This window comes from Phoenix dactylifera, chromosome 1 (genome assembly GCF_009389715.1).
Source record: "Phoenix dactylifera cultivar Barhee BC4 chromosome 1, palm_55x_up_171113_PBpolish2nd_filt_p, whole genome shotgun sequence".
Taxonomy (NCBI): Eukaryota; Viridiplantae; Streptophyta; class Magnoliopsida; order Arecales; family Arecaceae; genus Phoenix; species Phoenix dactylifera.
The window spans coordinates 18,312,186-18,332,941 of NC_052392.1; the positions used below are offsets into that span (position 1 = coordinate 18,312,186).

Below are 20,756 nucleotides of genomic sequence, written 5' to 3' on the forward strand. Positions count from 1 at the left end.
GAAGGAGAGGAGACGTGGGGAAAAGAGTTCTTTAATTCTGCATTGAAAACCCTAATCAGCTTACAAGTTCCCTTTAAATAGGGCCCCATAAGAACAATTAAAATAAACCCCTTACATAAAATAATTCCTCACAAATAAGCCCTAAAATGAAAATAAGCCCAGAATAAAATAAACCACAAATAAATCCCTAAACACAAATAAACTCAGAAATAACAATAAGCAAATATGCAAATAAAATGGGGACCTAGCTGATGTCCCCATCATGAAGGATCTTGGACCGGCAAAGAAGATACTTGGGATGGAGATCAGTCGTGACAGGCAGTTGGGTAGACTTTTTCTTACTCAGCATGGATATATTAAGAAAGTCTTGGATAGATTTTGGTATGTCTACAGTCAAGCCAGTCACTACTCCTTTTGCCAGTCATTTCAAATTATCTGCCACACTCTGTCCCCAGACTGAGGATGAGAAGAGATCACTATAGCAAAAATAATATTTCCCGACGCTTTTTTCCCGACGCTAGGGAAAAGCGTCGGAAAATTTTCCCTCAGCGCAAAATTATGCCGACGCTTTTAAAAAGCGTCGGTATAGACTTGGAATCAATGACGCTTTTTAAGCGTTGTGGAAAAACAGACCTACGACGACGCTTATAAGCGTCGTCGGAGGCAAAAACCCATCTCAAAACCGATCCCCATCTCAAACCTCCTCTCGATGCCCTAGCTCTCCTCTCCTCTCCTCTCCGGCGCCGACATCAATCCACCGCCTCCTCGGTCTCTTGGATCTGAGCCAAGCCACTCTCCTCTCCTCCTTCCTCCGGTGCCGACAACCATCCACCGCCTCCCCCGTCTCCTGGATTTGAGCCACGAATCCAAGCCACTCTCCTCTCCTCCTCCCTCTGGCGCCGACATCAATCCACCGCCTTCCCCGTCTCTTGTCCTCTTCGGTGCCGAGCGACGTCCGACGCCAAGCTCCTCTCCTGCTTCGTCCTCTCCGGCGCCGGGCGACCGTCCGCATCCTTCTCTCATCCTCCCTCCTCTGCGGCGCCGACCGGCCGAACCCATCTCCCTCTGCCTGAGAAAGAGGTAAATTCTTCTTTCATGCAAAAGATACAAACCCTATCCTAGGTCGAGATGTGATAGATTTTAAGCCATTTCTTCGATGAAACAGCATGATTAAACTTGAAGCTAATATACAACATGATTAAATTGTCGGTGGAGTGCTGCAATCAATCAATGCAATTTAGGAAGCCATTTCTTTTTGGAAGGGCACTAGCATGTAGAAAAATATGAACTAATTAATGTTTCATATAGAACACGGCCCATACAGAAGAGAACCAGTAACAGGAGGTTATTTTCCTGCTAAATGGCGATATTTCTAACACATGCTTGTTATTGACTCATTATATAACATATATGGTAACAGATAATCATCAGTCAAGAGATATATATGCTGCTAATCTTCTCCAAAGCAAAAGATTGGAATCAAGGCATTTGCCCTGAACTGCTTTGGGCTCCATTCCCAACAGTTTACTATTCATCCCAGCCTGAAGATTCAACTAGATTCACACATTTCGAGAAACCAAATGATTTCATTATAAACACATTTTTTAAGACTTTGATCAAAATCCCATTAAAAGTAGCATTGTCTCCCCTTCTTTTTTATCCATGCTTGGTAGCTTTTGTTCTATACAAGTAGAACAAACGAACCCTCGGACAGGGGATGCATGATTTATATTTCTTATCAAGCTCTACCAACATTGTCTAAAGAACCACCTATAAACTAGACCACAATGATAACATTTTCAATAAATGACCTACTATTGTGCTCAAAAGAATCAACACCAGCAACGAGTACCTCGATTTACACAATGACATGGTGTTGTGGCTCAGGTCCTTCCTTACCTGAGTAACAACAATTCCCTTAAACGAGCTGTTTGCTGCCATGCCACTCCAAACCCTGAAAGAACCAATCTTGAACTTGTTTTAACAGTCATAAAATACATTCTTTGCAAACCTTTATTGCATCAAAAGTGAACTGCTCATATGTAGCTCTATTGTTTTGGACAGATTAATTACTTTCATGTAGTGTAGACATGATCACTTAAACTCTCCCCCCACCAGACCAATGAATAATCAGATGTCTAAGTCACCAGACTGATGTGAGTGGTTATATCCAATGAGTCAATAACAAGCATGTTTTAGGAAGAGAGATATCGGTTTATCTTTTAATATGTGCAGACTGCTTTACAAAGCTCTATACTGAATATAACCACTCACATCAGTCACTACAGCATAGCAGTGGCACCCTGGCAAAGTGGAAGAAGCCTCCCACAGTAGGACATCAAGGTCTTTAATTAGTACAAAACCTTTGATGTTAAAGTGGTGGTGGAGATTGCTACTGGAAGGAAGTTTATCTTGGAAATGTTTTGTCGAACTTAGATACTATATAGAAAAAGAGTTGGATGGTCAAGCTCTTCCCCGAGCAACACTACTTCACCTGCATGAAAGAATAGTTTATTTATCTTGGACCAGGAAAAGCAACGCAGGCTAATGTGAGGTTTCAGGAACAACATCTTGATAGTTTCAACCTCATTTATATTTGTCCTCAACGCACTAGCTTTATGATTGAAATCTTGGTTCCAGAACAGGTTATTTTCTTTTGTTAATCTGGTCCCAGACAATTGGTGTTTTACTGAGTCACTAAGGTGGCTTACTGTCAGAAACCTTTCAGTTTCATGTGGCCGATCAGTGGCTGGAGATCATCCGGAGAAGTTATGGCGCCATTTAAGCTTAGCATCCCAATTACAGGCCATATATATGATGTTTTAGTGCTGGCACAATCAAGGGTGACAGATTTCGAGCATCTTGGCTTTTTTCCTGTAATTTTCCCGAAATGCTCCAATTCATATATCTACCTGCCGGGCTATTCTCAGCTCGACAAAGGTATTATTTTGGTGTATAGTTTCAGGTAAAGCTCTTACAAATTAAAGGTTGAAGGTGGTTTTACTGATTAGTGGAGCTGCTGCAAGTTAATATGCTTAAATCCTTAACCATAGTCTAACCTAAGCCAAGGTGTTCCTTCTGTCCATCTCCCAATTGCCAATTCTAACTATGTTGTGTGCTTTTGGGTGTTATAACAGGTTAAGGTTCTTTTTGGAGCCTTGTTCTTGGTTAGTTGAGTAATGAGAACATCATCTCAGTATTTTGATGACTTTACATAATTATCACTTATTTTCATTAGTTAATGATTTTCATATTCCTAACTTCAAAAGTTTTTTTTTTTTTTGTAGATTTCTGATACTTCAACAGCTCGTAGAGATGATGATGGTGCTGAATCCGGTCCCTGATATTTTTGAGACAGATATCTAAGAAGTTTTATATGTATTTTTCTTATATTTTTCAAAATACATTGTAATTCTAAACTTATTATGCAAATTTCATCATATATGACAATATGCATTTTTTTGAATGATCTGAATGTTTGTTCTGATGTAAATGTAATGCAGGTTCATAATGCTATAATATGTTTCTTAATTTGTATTTGTTTTTCTAATTTTTTTTCTTTAAAAAAAGCACTCCCGACGCTTTAAAGCGTCGTTAAAAACCTGCTGATGGCACGCTTTTGCCGACGCTAATAAGCGTCGGGGAAAACAAGCATCGGACAAAATCCTGCCATCGCCACGTGAGTTTATGCCGACGCTTTTGTGCGTCGGCAAAAAGCCTACACCGACGCTTTACTAAGCGTCGGCAAAGCCTGACTTTTGCCGACGCTTTTGCTTAGCGTCGGTAAAAAATTTTCCCACTCAGTCATCTCCAACGCTTTTGCGACGCTTCTTTTAGCGTGGGCGGTACTTTCGCCGACGCTTTTAAGCGTCGGTAAAGGCTTAAAAAAACGCCGGGAAAGGCCCATTTTCCTGTAGTGGATATATGTCCAGAGTGCCATATGCAAGTGCAGTAGGTAGCATCATGTATGCAATGGTCTGCACTCGACCTGATATTTCACAGGCAGTAAGCGTAGTAAGCAGATACATGGATAAGCCTGGAAAGGCTCACTGGTCAGCTGTGAAATGGATACTTAGATATCTAAAAGACACTTCCAATTTGGGATTGGTATTCTCCGCACAGAGTAATTGCACTGTTACAGGATTTTCTGATTCAGATTATGCTAGTGATTTGGACAGGAGGAGGTCATTAACCGGATATGTATTTACTCCCTCTGGTTGTGCAGTCAGTTGGAAGGCTACTTTGCAGCCTACAGTTGCTTTGTCTACTACAGAAGCAGAGTATATGGCGTTGACAGAGGCAGCAAAGGAAGCTATTTGGTTAAGAGGATTAGTACAGGATTTGGGTCTCGAGCAGGACCGTTTGGATATTAATTGTGACAGTCAAAGTGCTTTGCATCTTGCCAGAGATCAGATGTATCACGAACGCACTAAGCATGTAGATGTCAGGTATCACTTCATCAGAGATTTGGTGGAGAATGGTGATGTCCGGCTTCAGAAAATTTACACTGCTCATAATCCGGCTGATATGTTCACTAAACCAATCACAGCAGTCAAGTTCAGGACTTTCCTGAACTTGATTGGTGTGAGCACTTGTTAATGCCCTTCCGGGCTTGTGGTGAGGAGGAGGTTATTTTATCAATCCATATTTGATGATAGGTACATAATTTGTCGCAAGGAGGAGGATTGTTGATTATTTTGGACTTTGCTCCAAATAGTGGCTTTGAGAGGGACCTATTTGCAAAATGACATTTCATTATATATAAGGTACACATTACCTGTTTTCCGTGAGATGAAGGGTTTTGTTTTGTTTTTAGGGTGAAAGGGATTTCAGCCGCCGCCGCACCCATCTTCTTCATCCTCCCGTGCGCTCTCGGTCTCCTGGCAACATTCGATTTGGGTTCCCTTCTGTCTTCACTCGCTGGAGGCTTTCTTCCTTCTTCCCTTCTTCAACCGTGGCTTCTTCCTGTGACTTCCCTGTTTCCGTGAGCCTCTTTCTTCTTTGCTGTTCACAGTAAATGCAACAAGGGAAGGTATGTTTTGATACTCATTTGATCTACGATTGGAGCCGTAGAAAGGTTGATTTGTATACTACACTTTTGATCTATCATTGTGGCTGTAGAAGGGTGATCCGATCAGGTTGTTTCTTGCTTTATATTTGGTTTTATCTTGCCTCCTATTGTGATCATTTGGCAGTCCATATTTTGGGCTCTTATGTATTTATGTTTGTACCCTATTGGGAAGATTGATATAGTGGATTGCTCCTCCTCCCCGTGGATGTAGGCACTTGCTGCCGAACCACGTAAATTTGGTGTCTTTGTGCTTATCTTTTCATGCCTGTGATGTGTTTGATGGAATGTCTGAATGAGTCCAATTCTTAATTGGTAAGCCGGATACAGTGAGTTTGTGCCCATTAATCTCAACAGTTTCTTTCTACTTCGCAATGATTGAGTTGCATCTGTGCGTTGTCCCGTTCATAAATAGGCCAGGAAGCCATGTTAATATACATGACCTGGGAACTATTATAAGGCCTATAGGATTAGATACCTATAGGCTAAGGATATTATTTTCTAAGTAGACGATTCAGATCTTGGTCATGCAAGAGTGTCGAGCATACAGGTTTTCAAAATCGGTGACACAGGGTGATCTAAGGCATAAACTGTCTTTTAAAACATCAAATCATTTGTCCTGGAATTTAGCCTTATGTGCTCAGATTGATTGGCAAGTGCACCACTGCGAGGAGTTGTGCGGGTGTATATTTAAAAAATTTTAGATACTTATATAGAACTTAGAAATCAAAATAATACATTTTGGCTAGTTTTTTGGATAAGATATTAGTTTTTTATAAATGGTAGCCTATTTGAACGAAGAGACATTGCAACACAAGCCTACTAGTGTTTATCATGGGCCGATTGTGATGCTTATGATTTGGACGGTCACATTAAAATTATGGCGTAAGCAGCAAATAAGTGCAGCCCGGCAAATTGTCGAACAATGGCGTGCTGTCCCGTGGGAAGTTGAGGGGCATGCAGCAGGCATTTCACTCGGGAGGATCCATTTGTTAGTGCAACTAGTCAGATGGTAATGTTAAAAAAGCAGTCAGTTTTACCGTCGTAAGAGAACTTGGTTTGGATTTGGGCTACAACCAACTTCGCTGAAGCCTTATATCCGCTGTAGCCTTGTGGAAATGGAAGCCCAACACTCAGAGCAGGTAGTATGTTCATGCAATCATGCCGGATACACTTGAGGTCACTTGGTCCACTGATTCCAAGTCAGGGGCTAGTAAACGGGCCAATAAAATGAGCCAATCCAGAATTGGCTAAGAACAAGTGGCTCACTTATAGTCTCCATGGACAGGAGGCTAGAGTATTTGCTCTAGCCTTTACCGAGGGCATTAAATTGCATTCTCACAATCATGTCATTTCTTTTCTACAAAGTTTTTGTACAGACAAATTCCACCAAACCACTAGAATATCGGTTTGTACTATGCTTTCTAGGTAACATAGAGGCCAAAGTGCACGCAGAGCTCATAGCAGTTATTTATCAATATGGTAGGAACAATACCTCCAAATCATGATGATTATATTATACAAGCATAGGGAAGGGAGTGCCAACTGATTGAGTTGGTAAAGTTATTGGGTATTGGTCAAGAAAGAAAAACACAAAAGAGCAGTAGGAATCTTTTATAAAAGATAGTGGTACGTAAGTAGACCCATTAAACTATTTTCCTATCCTAATTCTCAAAACAAATTATTATAAGTCTACAAAAATTTGTCCCAAGAAGAAGCCGCAAGAGGAAGCAAGTGTGCTTTGTGCTTCTTCCATGGAACTTTCAAGCTTGCGGTACATATGATTGTAGACAGACCAATCTATACCGCCACAAGCATTCCTATGTCATATAACAAATAGCTCCTCCTTTTATATTAGTTTGGACTTCCATTGGCATTGGAATCTTTCAACAATTTAAGCCACCCTCTTGCAAAAACCTCCTGCAATAGAGGTACAAATTAATTTCCCTCCTCGCCAACTTAAACTTAGATGAAGTAAAAGAACCATCCGTATACCACCTTGTATGAACTAAAATGGACTGGCCAATGTACCTGATGACTTCCTCCACTCCCGTCTTAGCTATCAACGAGATGAATCTGAAGTTCACTTACCATCCATGAAAACGGGCCGGTGCAATTTTCATGTTTACTTATGTCATGTTAAATTGATGAATGAGTATTTCTTTAAGAGGTAATGAAACAAAAAGGAAAAGCAAAAGGAGAAAGCGAAATTATACTCATGTCTGAGCACATTATCGCTAGCTAATATTAGAACTACCATTCTCGTATCTTTTCTTTTTTCGCTTTTTAAATGAAATAATTCCATAACATGTACCGATTTCTAGCCTTAATAAAGTGGGGCAAAGAGGTCTAAGATGACCTCAAAGAAATCATTCTTCACAACCCACACAATCATCAGTTACCATGACCCCAACCGATAAGCCTTATGTCATCACTTTAGGGTCGACTAGTTGGGTCTTCCCTTATCAAAATCCAATGATTTCAATACCATGTAACTGCTTTTAGGCTTTTCCACCGCTAAGATTCCATACAAACTCAGTATTCTGAACTTCTAGAATGGCATGACCCTTCAATATGGATGACTTGCCGGTGCAACATCACCTTTGCGCTCGAGCACCAGATGTTGATGCAAAAGGAAGACTTTTGCATGCAATGACTCATTAGTTTCTTCGTATAACTAAGTTGAGCCCCACCTCCATCCTTTTTTCTTGTTTCGCATTTGATGTCAGTGCTCTAGAGCCATGGAATCAGCGTCAAAGTTAACTTCAGCACGCCGGAAATGGAAATGGAGGGCTCGTTTGGAAGCACGCCATGGAATCTAAGGGCCTTCGGCGGCTGAGGCTGGGGTGTAGGCTATCAACCACCATTGCCCTCGGATACGCCCGCCCCACGATCTGAATCGATAAGCATGTCGTTTTACTACTAGTCTTCGAGACTTTTTGGGCCCAACAGGTTTGTGCCCCATTGTTCTACCCCAACGCATACGTTACAACGACGGACGACTCCAGTTTCCTCAAGACTATGTAGTCTTCCCCGGCGTTTCATTCAAAACAAAAATAAAAGGAAAAGAAAAAAGACATCGCCTCAATGGACTCGATTGTTTCCTGTTAATCCACGCTAGTCTCTATAAAAAAATCTTGGTGGCTCGCATTGCTTGACATCTTAAACTTCGTTGTTATCCAAAAGACACCAAGAACGTTGGTGACTGGAAGGCTCCAAGTCCCGATCACCCACCGTCCCCGTATGTTGCGGAGGGATCGATGATCGAGTGGCGTCCTTACAGTGTTTTACTGTTCTCCATACACAGGTTCACTTTCTAGAATACGTAGGCAGAAGGTAAGTCACGATGAGGACTGGACCTTTAGTGCAACAATGAAGTGGAGAGAGAATTATAAATATGTATCACTTGGGAGTCATGCTCCTATCACTGAATCCAACATTAATTCTACTCAACCATCTAAGGGAAAATGGTGGACGACTTCAGTCTCCTCCCTGCTCTGCTCTTCATCACGTTCTTCTTCTTCTACTACTTTATTCAGCATTGCTCATGCGAGAAGAAATCTAATAGAGAGCCTCCGACGAAAATAAGCTTCTTCGAAATGGTGAAGAACAAAGATCGGATTCTGGAGTGGACAACGGAGCTGGTGCTGGCGAGCCCAACCTACACCATCACCATGCCTTCCACTGTCATCACCAGCAATCCCAAGAACATCGAGCACATCCTCAAGACCAACTTCCGCAACTACCCCAAAGGCGACGACTTCATGGCCATCTTCTCGGAATTGCTAGGCCATGGCATCATCAACTCCGATGGCGACCACTGGAAGCTCCAGCGGAAGGCTGCCAGCCGCGAGTTCAGTACCAAGAACATTCGCACCATCATCTTGGACAAGGTCGGCAGCGAGGTCGCCGACCGCCTCGTCCTCCTCCTCTCAAAGGCCGCGGCCACGGGCGCGTCCCTCGACCTCCATGACCTCCTCGACCGCCTCGCCATCGACAACGTCTGCCAGATTGTCTCCGACGTGGATCCAGCCTGGCTTGGCCACGGCAACGTGGACGTTCGCAGGTTCATCCACGCCTTCGAGGCGGTATTGGGTGTCGTCAACAAAAGGTTCAACCAGCCTTGCTTTGTGTGGAAGCTTCAACGGCTGCTCGGCGTTGGATCTGAGCGGCGGCTGAAGGAGGAGATCGGCGACGTGCATGAGTTCGCCATGAGGATTGTGAAGCAGAGGAAGGGAAGGAAGCCCGAGGAGATAAGGAGCAGCAGTGACTTCCTCTCGCATTCCGTGCTTAATGGGAACTCCTCCGACGAGTTTCTTCGTGACATCATCATCAACTTCGTGTTTGCCGCTCGGGAGACCACGCCGACCGCCATGACCTGGTTTTTCTGGTTAGTCTCGACCCGGCCCGAGGTTGAGGAAAGGATTTTGGATGAGATCGATTCAGTCAGGGGGAGGCATGGAAATCATGATGGAAAGCTGACAATGGATGAGCTGAGAGAGATGGATTACCTCCACGCGGTGCTGTCGGAGACGCTAAGGCTCTACCCCCCGGTGCCGCTCTGTCCGCGGCATTGCTCGGAGGATGACATGCTGCCGGACGGGACAATGGTGAAAAAAAGGTGGAGGGTGATTTACAACAGCTACGCAATGGGTGCGATGGAGAGCATTTGGGGGGAGGACTGCAAGGAGTTTAAGCCAGAGCGGTGGCTGGAGAACGGAGTTTTTCGGCCAAAGAGTCCGTTCCAGTTCCCGGTGTTCCATGCCGGGCCGAGGACGTGTCTGGGGAAGGAGACGGCATACATCCAAATGAAGGCGCTGGCTGCAAGCGTGATCGAAAGGTTTAGTTTCGAGGTGGCGGCGACGACAGAGGTTGAATTTATCTCGACTTTGAAGATGAAAGGGGGGTTTCCGGTGTCGGTGAGGGAGAAGCAGGGGAAAAGAACGTGCAAAGGTGGCGGTGACCTTGCAATGGCTTGATGTCGTTGCCATTTGTTGAAGAGCCCAGCCATACTAGCATTATACGTTAGTTATGCCTTTTAGTTTTCCTAGTTTTCTATTTTAAAATTATTCTATTTGGAATAGCTAGTTTGTCTTTTAGTGAAAACTTGTCATAATATGCTAAGTTCATGGCATGCTCCGATATCCCTGTGGCGTCCTTTGTCAGCTCCTATGAAGAGAAGGTAGTGAGGGGAAATCCCTAGTCAGCTCCTATATATATAATATCAGCTCTCTATTTGTTTCTTTTCTTAAGAAAAATATTTCAGCTTTCGATCAATGGTGGATTGCTTGAGGACCTTGCATGGTTTACAAAACCCGTAACAAATGATATAGAAGGAACCTAAGGTTTTGTTGAGGTCCAGCGGTCTATCAAAAAGCATCTCTTACGTGCATAACCTTTGGAATTACAGCCTAACTACCACTACAAAAATGGTTATCTTTACCAACACTTTTTAGAGCCTTTTTTGACGCGTATAAACATTGGTAATTTACATGTCGACACTCTAATAAGCGTCGCAAAATCGTCGGTAGGTGTAGGTTGGAAGTATTTTTTGCCGACGCTTACAAAATGCGAACCTTTATCGGTCTACTTCGGTTTCCGCCGATGCTAATACGCGTCGGCAAAACTTGGGTTCACGCCGACGCTTATAAGCGTCGGCATTATTTTGGTTTCCGCCGACATCAATATGATTTTTAAATATGGAAATTAGAGTTTAGCAAAATCACCTCTCAATAGGATACATCCGACGGTAGTGAACCGGTCCACCAAGTTTAGCTCCACCGCTAAGTGAATGAGTAGATGAACCATAATAGTAAAAAACTTAAGAGAATTTTTTTTTTCATATAACATAGTGTAAGTGCAACATTAGTCTCCAATTGATCAAGCTCCCTAGGATCAAGAATTTTAGAATATAATGTCTAAAAAAATGATGACAACTAAGAAACAATTGCAAGAAGTTGCTTCAGCGTTGACGATCTTAAAGCCAACGGAAAGATATCTTGCATCAAAATGTGACCATCGTGACTCTTAAGATTTCAAATTTTTCGCTCTTTAAGATTTACGCATCATGAAATGTTCGATGCATACAGCCATCTGGAACCTTCATACTTTTCAGAACGGTTAGAAATAGATATTTCTCTTGAGTAGACATTGTGTAACATGCAGAAAGTATAAAAAATTTATCATTAGCAAGCTTTTTTGGATGAAGCTCTTGTCTTATACCAATGTCTTTCAAATCAAGATACGTTCTTTGATGTTCTTATTAAGATTTAAAAATGTTCCAATCAAGTTATCACAAATATTTTTCTCTATATGCATCACATCAAGATTATGTCGAAGAAGATTATACTCCCAATAAGATAAATCAAAGAAAATGCTTTTTTTTCATAACTGTTTCTGTGTAAATGCTGCCATTGTGTCATCGTCAGTTTTCAGTCCATATATGTTGTCATCACTCTCGAAAAGGTTGTCACCATTCTCAAAAACCTTTACTAGTAATCCTTCATTCATTGAGCTGCCAACATCCTACCTTCCCCTCTTCTTTGAACATTTGGAGACCTTACCGGGTATATAATTGGTGTCATGCATTTGTTCTAAGAACTCTAGTTCTAGTTGGTGGAATAGGGGCAGATCGCAAATCTATGGTACCATCAAACAAGTCATTCTGAAATTGAAATAGATGGTTTGCTTCTAACCATCGACGATGGCTCATATTACAGAACTTTTCTTAATGTTTTAACCAATACAAATGGGTCGGTCAGGGCCGGAGAGGAGGCCGAGCTCGCATCGAAGAGGAGGGAGGAGGAGATCGATCGGGCTAGGGCTCTGGAGAGGAGATCGATCGGGTCGGTAGCTTGGCACCACAGAGGAGGAAAAGGGGGCTAGGGCTTGGAAAATGAGGGTTACAAGACGATCGGGCACTGGTTTAGTGGGGAGGTAGCCTCTGACGATGCTTATAAGCACCGTCTTAGCTCCCGGCCTCCGATGACACTTATAAGCATCGTCTTAGGGGCTGCCTTACAACGCTTATAAGTGTCGTCCTTGGTCTGGCTCAGTTTGGACTTCGACAATGCTTTTAAGTGTCGTCTAATCCCTTTCTTCCTGTTACATTTGGCCTCCGATGACGCTAATAAAAGCATCGTCGTGGTTTCATATTGGCTTACGCTACTAAGAAGCGTCGGCAAATTTTGGCATAGAGCCAAAATTACTGACGCTTCTACCTAGCGTCGGCATGTAAATGTCGCTATAGCCTTCTTCTGTTGTAGTGTACAAACGAAATAGTAAGAGTTTTGACAATATCTGTTGTACGTTTACTTGGTACACCATTGATATGGTGAATCATGTTTAGTGCAATAATGGTATTCCATTGGTGCAGGGGAAAAAAAATAAAAAAGAAAAAGTATTCCTACAACATTCAGCTGCAACATTCAGCAATCACCCTCCTTATTCTAATCCAACACTCACAAAATTTTAGAAGAATATCATAGAATTAATGTTTGCGCTCCACCATCCTTAATTACATAATATATCATGGGAAAATGAGTAGGAGTAAGGGTTCATATCTATGGTCCAATTAGAGAGATGGAATATGTTTGTCCCTCCATCTCTAGTTTTGTTTTCAATTTATCACAATTTTCTTCAATCACCTAGAACATGTACCCACTGCAACAAGAGAAGCATAAACTCCGTCTGCCAACTCCATGAGGGCTTCATGCCGTCCTTGCTCGACTATCACACCGTTCTTTACCACAGCAATTATATCAGCTCCTTTAATTGTGGATAAACGATGAGCCACAACCATCGTCGACCTTCCAACCTTCACCCTATCCAATGCTTCCTGTACCACATGCTCAGATTCCACGTCTAAAGCGCTGGTTGCTTCGTCAAGCAGTAGAATTTTAGGATTCTTGATAACCGCTCTTGCAATTGCTATGCGCTGCTTTTGCCCACCGGACAGCTGCATCCCTCTCTCCCCGGCGTTGGTGTCATATCCTTGGGGCAATGCCGATATGAACCAATGGGCATTTGCTGTTTTAGCAGCTGCAATGATCTCTTCTTCTGATACCTCCCTTTGCTTTCCATAAGCTATGTTGGCATGGATTGTGTCGTTGAATAGCACTGGCTCTTGGCTTACTAAGCCTATCTGCTGTCTCAGCCAACTTACTTTGAACTTCTGGATTTCTACTCCATCTAACAAGATTTTGCCGGAATCAGGGTCATAGAATCTCTCCAGCAGAGCGATGGCAGTCGATTTTCCACTTCCACTCTCTCCAACTAGTGCGACAATCTGTGCAATAAACTTTAAATTGTGAGCATTAGGAAAGGTGTCTAGGAACTATTGTGAGGACCGTGCGGGCGTATATCTAGTCCCACATCAGCTATGTAATCGGTAAAATTTGGATACTTATATAGGGCAAACAAACCCAAATAATATCTTCATTTAGGTCTTGAGTTGTAATAAATAGTATCTGAGCAAACCCAACCAATTGCTTACGTGGACTAAAGAACACTATAGTACGAGCTCATTGGAGTTGATCATGGGCTTAAAATTAGATTTGAATGGATTTGGACCTTTAGCCTGAGGAGCTAGAACATCAAAGGTTAAAGGAAGAGAGTATGTGAGGATCTATATGGGGATGTGTTGTTTAGTCCAATATCAGTAGATCTTGGATTACTTATACATAACCAAAAAATCAACATAACACCTTTCAACTAGTTTTTTTAGGTAATATTCTGTGTTGTGACAAGAATAACAAAGAAACAAGGGGAAGTAGCAGCGGCAGCTTAATGCTTAAATTTGTGAGAGAACTTGGGAATATTTTCGGTTCAAAACTCACTCTTATATTGATGGATCATGATGATTTAGTTGATATGAAATTTTGATGATGTACCTTTCTCGAGGGGATCCTCAAGCAGAGGTCACTGAAGATTTGCACATCGGGACGGGTAGGATATTTGAAGCAAACATGCTGGAATTCAATGTCTCCCCTCACATTCGATAACACTCTGCCGTCATCAGTGCTCGAGTCAATCTTGGACGTCCGAGCAAGAATTGCAAAAATTGAAGCAGTTGATTCCTTTGCTTTGGCGGAATCTGGACCGAATGCACTTGTCTGTGAAATTCCGATAGCTGCGATGGTCAAAGCGAAGTAGACCTGCCAATTATAAAGAAGAATATGAAGCCAAATTTTGGTACAAATGGAATCAGCAACAACAATGACAAGAACAAAATTCCATGGCACTGACCATAAATACTTGAGTAAAACTTGCATGACCATCATGAATAAAAATGGCGCCCACATAAAAACATAGTGCATAGGTGCAATAGAGCACCAAATTTGAGAAGCCAAAACCGAAGCCACTTGTGGCTCCTCGTCGGACTCCATGTTTCATGGGCACTCTGCATTTCTTTTCGTAAGTATCCAAAATCCTCTGCTCTGCACAAAACGATGCAACAGTTCGAATGCTCCTGACTGCATCGCTTGCTACCCGACTGGCATCTTCATACATAACCTGCAAAAAATTTAATTGCATTCTTCATGAGAACATATCCATATAAGAAAAAGAGAGTTCACAGGCATTGTTACGTACCTTGACATCTGCACTGGATGGCTCAAGTAACTTCGTCTGAACATACCCCTGCAAACCCACCAGAGGTCCCAATATAGAGACTATGAGTGCAAGTCTCCAGTTTGCAACCATGGCTATGACAAACCCCATGACAGCAGAAGATAAGTTCTGAACCATCACTGCCAAGGAATCTCCTACAAGCGCTCGTACGGTCGAAGCATCTGTTGATAGCCTTGCACCAATTGCCCCGCTGGGAAGATACAAGAATGCATGTTAGGAGGGATTACCAGGCTTGTGATGTTGTTGTATAGGCGAAATCCAATCTACCTGGAATTTGAAGGCTCGTCAAACCAGCTGATCTCTTGGTGCACCACTCTCTCAAATAACAAGGATCGTATACGTTTGATCAGATTTCCACCTGCCACCGCAAAGAAGTAGTGCTGTGCTGGTGCCATAATGAGAGAGAATACCCCCAGAAGCGCATACATCAGTGTCCAAAACCTGGCTTCTTTTCGCTGTTCGTGTGGCGGTTCGAAGAATGTCATGATGGAACGCGAAATGAGGAATCCAAACACTGGAAATATCACTCCATGTAACGCGGCAGCGGTGGATCCTAGCAGAAGAATTGGCAGCTCCGGTTTGTTCAGAGAGGCCAGTCGCCTGACAGGTACCCCTTTGCTCACTTCGCCATCATCATCCTGCTCTTCTAATTCCTTGTGTTCATCTTCTAAAGATGTTGAGGAATAAGGCACGATGCCTCCTCCATGGGAGGAACCTCGGCTAGTTGATCTCTGATGGGAAAACCTGGAACTCGCCGATCTGCTCAATGACCTTGCAATGTCACAACTCGAACATGATTTTCTCGACTCCACCGGAGGTTCTTCATCTTGTTTGTTAACCTCCTGCAGGCGTACAAGTTGCGAGTACGTCCCGTCGACGTCTTTGATCAACTCAGCATGCGAACCTGCTCAGCATAATTCAGACCACATAGATTTGGTAGTTAGTACTAGAGTTTCATGAATGTCTTTGGTACGTTCTTTTTATCTTCTCTACTGATTATGATAGCATGAGACAGCGAGAAGAAATATTACGACAAAACTATCACCTTGTTCTACAAGTTTTCCGTGATGCAGGACTGAGATCGCATCAGAATTCCTCACAGTGCTCAAACGATGAGCAACCACGATGGTGGTCCTTCCTGACATGATTCTGACCAATGCATCTCGAACCATCCTCTCGGATTCAGCATCCAACGCGCTCGTGGCTTCGTCCAAAAGTAGGATCTTGGGGTTCTTCAGAATTGCCCTCGCAATTGCAATCCTCTGCTTTTGTCCGCCAGAGAGTTGCGCTCCATGCTCGCCAACCAACGTATCAAGGCCCTGCCATTGCAACCATGTAACTGAGGAATACAGTCGTAGGAGAAAATCAAATAGCTAGAAGAAAGTGATGTATTTACTTCCGGCATCATGTCAACGAACTTGGCAGCATTTGCAAGCTCAAGAGCTCTCTTAATATCTTCCAGTGTTGCTCCTTCCTTCCCATACGCAATGTTCTCCTTGATGGTGGCATCAAACAAGACGGGCTCTTGGCTAACTAGTCCCACCTTCTGCCTCATCCACCCAAGCCTTAAGCTCTTCAGGTCGACGCCATCTATCAGCACCTCACCAGCCTGTGGATCATAAAATCTCTCCACCAAACTAATCACAGTAGATTTGCCACTGCCACTCTCTCCAACTAGAGCCATGGTTCTGCCACTTGGTATACGCAACGAGAAGCCATCAAATATCAACTGATCGGGCCTTGCTGGGTAGCTGAAATAAATATCTTTAAGTTCGATGTCGCCCTTCATATCTTCCAACTCGATGCCGTTTGTGTCATAGGCATCAATGCCTGGTTTTCGGTTGATAGTCTCGAACATTTTATATGCTGCTGCCTGCCCTGCTGCAAATTTATTCAAACAGGGGGATGTCTGGCCAAGGGACCTGGTTCAACAAAATTTCAGCCACAAGAATCAGGGTTTGAAATAAAGTTTTCGAACGATAAGAGCAAAAAGTGATTAATGAACTCTGACTTACATTCCACCGATCACAATGGCTTCTATGACATTCATGACAACTCCACCATTGTAGCTTTTCTCAATTATCAACTTGGAACCGTACCATACAGCTAAGCCATAACTGCAGAACAAAATGAATAACATGAAGCCAGTTCCTAAGCCAGTGACGGCCCCTTCGTGAACAGTAGCCCTGTATGCAACTTTTATGAACTTGTTGTACTTGTCAATGGCTCGCTTCTCACTTGTAAAGGATACAACCTAGAAAAAAATGCATACAAACAGGAATAAAACTAAGAAATCAGGAAGCACTTGATATATAATAGAGGATGCAACACAAATTCATACGTACTGTTCTGATGGATCCAAGTGTTTGTTCGACCACAGCTCCAGCTTCAGCGTATGCCTTCCGTCCACGGCTCGACAATTTGGACAGTAACAAATACATGGTTCCAAAAGCAATAACAATGGGAGGAAAACTAGACAACATGACCAGAGACAAAAGCCAGCCTCTTGTAAATGCTATAATAAAGCCACCAAAGAAGGTTGAAACGAGTTGCACAAAAGTTGCAGCCTAGGAATAACAACAAAAAATAATTATTAGATGCTTTTGAAATTACAACGGGTTCAACTTTCATATGATAAGACAGGAATTCATGGGGGAGCTTTTGCATGGACCAGGGGAGATCAAGAATTGCATGCTGTTAAAATTTTTACATGGTTATTTTTTAGAACAACATAAAACTTCTGGTTTATAGCTTATTTTTCTTCCTTCCATCCTTTTCCTTCTTGATGGAACGATTTAAAGCATGTCCAAAAAACTATATGTCAAAGAAGATGTGGATATGATATATATATATATATATATATATATATATATATATATATATATATATATATATATATATATATATATATATATATATATATATATATATATATATATATATATATATATATTGAGATGCCATGGCACTTAACCCTCATGTTAAAAATAAAAATGAACCTTCTTTAATGTTATGAAGAAATTACATTATCAAAAAAAGTTATGCAGATATTAGCAGAACAATATTTCAGATGAGATAAAATTGAAATATGTTTGGATGTAATTAGGGTCTAGGGAACTCTCTGTGTATATTTTTTTGAATGGAAACTCTCCCTGTATCAATGATATGCGTCTCACTTTTGGACCAATGGCATCCTGAATAAGTGCAGTGTCCCCAGTTATCCTCTCAATTGCTTCCCCAGTTGTAGTTTCATTATCAAAGAATGCAATGTCCTGTCTCAGTAAAGCTTTGAGGTATAAGCCACGAATTCGAGTTGCTTGTCTCTCTCCAGTCACCATCCAGCATGAGACCTCTGGCATCGAGAAGTTACAATGTTTAGATTGATACACAAAAACAAGCCTTCATTCATAAAAGATGCACAAAAACAAGGCTTTGGCCAACTATTTCATTTACCAGTTCAGTATATCAGTGCAATGAAAATACCACATATATCACTTGGCAAAAAAACTGTGCTGACAGATTAACTTCGATTTCAGAGTCTGGCATCCTCAACGGGACCCGTTCCTGAACTATCCGAAGATGCTTTTAATTTGATATTTGCAAAAGACTAACCTATAGGTGCTATCATGATATACTACAGATTGTTTGATCTAAATGAATGAGCCTGAGAGACACATGAAGTATAACGATGCTTGAATTTTTTTTTCGAACAGAGTACTTCGATTACTTACGTAGAACAGAAGCAACACCTGATCCTGCAGCTAAATATAAAAATTTGACAACCACCTGAAACAAAATTGCAACCAAACTCAGATTAGTGAAGTCTTCCATCAATAGCACACAGCATGACTAATTATAAGTAAGGAAGACAAATCAGCCCAGTGCGTTCAGATTCCCTACATGCAAAACAGTACAGGAAATATATCATCGATTCTTTACCTTTTTTTTTTTTTTGAGATGCGGCTCTGTACTACAAAATTTAATAAAGAAATTTCCCTCGACAAAAAAACTTAATTAAAAATTTAAGCTCTTGATGGGTACTTAAAGAAACAGAACAGTCAGTAATCCCCGTTAGCCTGATTAAACAGGCGATGGGATCTCACGCTACATGGAAAACAGAATGAGGAGACTGAAAGATTGGTGCGAGGCACAGCTTGTTCACCCAAAACAAAGTTCCTCAGGCAATGATGTCACTGGTGTGGCCCGAGGAACTTTTTTGTGCGACAGAGAAACACATCTTAGACTTAGAAATGTTAATGGTGATGGGCTGTGAGGGAGGCACCAACCTTGGAGACCTCATGCACTATAGAGGCCTTACTACTGAAGCCGAAGGCATTAACGAGCTGACCAAAGACGTAGGACACGAGCGACATCGAGATCCCGTTAGCGACCGCTGCGACAGTACCGACGGCCATCAAAGCCACATCGCAAGTGTCCGCAAATGAAAACATCTTACAGAATGGCACTGTTTCGTCCCCCTTCTTCGTCCGACCACCATCTCCCTCCCTCAGAATTTCCTCTTGTTTCTTCATATCTTCTCCTATTGCGTCTGTCAAGTCTTTTTTTCCCTGTTTACTCTCTCTATTTTCTCTGCTGGAACACAAGCCTACCTACATGCTGTCATCCCACCGAGCTTCTGGATTGAACTTGGAAACCAAGAAACACGCTATAACTGGTAGGAATCGCTATGCATTAAGTTCCATAGAAGCGGCATGTCAAAGCAGTGCCCTTTTTGATGGACTTCTAAGTGGGATGTTCCCAGTTTTCACCAGTGCTTGGCGTCCGTCATCATCCTGATGTACTTGAAAATTTGGGCGGCCCAATGTGACTCCAAACAAACGGACAGTGAAGGAACTAACGTCAAACAAGGAAATTTCTTTGTTGTCGGTATTCTCTTCCTTCATTGTCCATCGTGTATTATATTACATAACATTTATTAGTCATCTGAGCCCCTCATTAGAGAAAGTGAAGAAGAAATTATTAGATAGATTTAAGTCTATTTCAGCTGCTGCGAAATAGGCTCCTTCCAGTGGTGATCGACATGGCCGAGCCAGCCCTCTCCCATGAAGCTCTATTTGAGCTTCTTGCTAAAGAAATTCAATTTAAAAAACATGAAAACTTGCTTCCACGTATTTGTTGCGGGACTAAAAAGAAAAAAGAAAAATATTTGAAATAATTGGTTTTATTTTTTTGAAATTTAAATTATTTTATAAGTTTTTTTTTATGTAAAGGGAGGTAAAAAGGAGCTCTGACTTTTATTGAAGATAATCATATTTACAACAGAGATGTGAGACAAAGATGAGTTACATTGTCGAGAAAAGAAAAGAACATATGTTAGAAAAAGAAGCTAAATGGCTCCAAACCAAATTAGGACAGAAAATGTTGATCCTTGTAAGAAGAAGCAGTGAAGAAAAGGATCTCATCCAGACCTATAAGCAGGAGTATTCATTGTCTGAAAGTTCCAAACAATTTCACAAAAAAATTCAGGCCAACACTTTCCTGCTATACCATCCTCTTTTGAACATAAAGAGCTCTGTTTTGTTGATCTCAGAAAACTAAGCTGCTGTACCCCTTCCCACCTCCAAGGATTATAAGTTAAACACCAACACTTCTCGGCCATCATCTTCTCGTTGTTCTTCTCCTTCAGCAGGGTGCAATGGAAGCAGGGGCCGGTCCATGCTGTAGCACGCTGTGAATTGGAAGTTATGCTGTATCTTCTTTTTGATCAGTTTGATGTAGTGCCCATGCTGCGAATTGGAAGTTATGATCACATCAGTGGCTTTTAGCATTTCATTCACAAGAGGAAGTCATACCATTATGTCTTGAAGATCAGACCATTAGTCCTCTTCGTTTAAAGCTTATTTTCGTCTGTCTATTTTAGTCATGGAAAACTTTTGTGTGCCACCGGCCCTGCTTGGCATTCTGATGTATACCGAGGATTGGCAGCTGATGGCCAATTTAAGTCCTAGGATCCTCCATCAGAAATCTGGATATCGGGATATTTTGGGCATACTAGCTAGGATTATGGCAATGGATTTTGGGGAGAAGTTTAATAAAA

The 20,756-nt window shown here is 42.0% G+C and overlaps 3 protein-coding genes and 1 long non-coding RNA gene across 4 annotated transcripts; 3 read left to right on the forward strand and 1 right to left on the reverse strand.

The window, feature by feature from the left end:
- Positions 1–2,511: 2,511 nt before the first annotated feature.
- LOC120111511 lies at positions 2,512–3,010 on the forward strand. Its single transcript, XR_005512682.1, has 2 exons — positions 2,512–2,549; positions 2,641–3,010. It is a non-coding gene; the product is annotated as an uncharacterized LOC120111511 (long non-coding RNA).
- Positions 3,011–3,924: 914 nt separating this feature from the next.
- Positions 3,925–4,599, forward strand: LOC120110524 (secreted RxLR effector protein 161-like). The gene has a single exon (XM_039125751.1). The coding sequence runs from the start codon at positions 3,925–3,927 to the stop codon at positions 4,597–4,599; it is 675 nt and encodes a 224-aa protein (XP_038981679.1).
- A 3,936-nt stretch (positions 4,600–8,535) lies between these two features.
- Positions 8,536–10,047, forward strand: LOC120110533 (cytochrome P450 94A1-like). Its single transcript, XM_039125796.1, has one exon. It carries the CDS (start codon positions 8,536–8,538, stop codon positions 10,045–10,047), a length of 1,512 nt encoding a protein of 503 aa, XP_038981724.1.
- A 2,497-nt stretch (positions 10,048–12,544) lies between these two features.
- On the reverse strand, positions 12,545–19,444 carry LOC120111513 (ABC transporter B family member 9-like). The gene is made up of 12 exons (XM_039128662.1): positions 18,985–19,444; positions 18,430–18,484; positions 17,875–18,050; positions 17,044–17,265; positions 16,714–16,952; positions 16,095–16,620; positions 15,744–16,017; positions 14,966–15,602; positions 14,660–14,888; positions 14,315–14,581; positions 13,960–14,223; positions 12,545–13,355 (listed from the first exon to the last, which is right to left on the reverse strand). The coding sequence occupies exons 1-12, from the start codon at positions 19,228–19,230 to the stop codon at positions 12,711–12,713; spliced, it is 3,780 nt and encodes a 1,259-aa protein (XP_038984590.1). The 5' UTR covers positions 19,231–19,444; the 3' UTR covers positions 12,545–12,710.
- Positions 19,445–20,756: the final 1,312 nt, after the last annotated feature.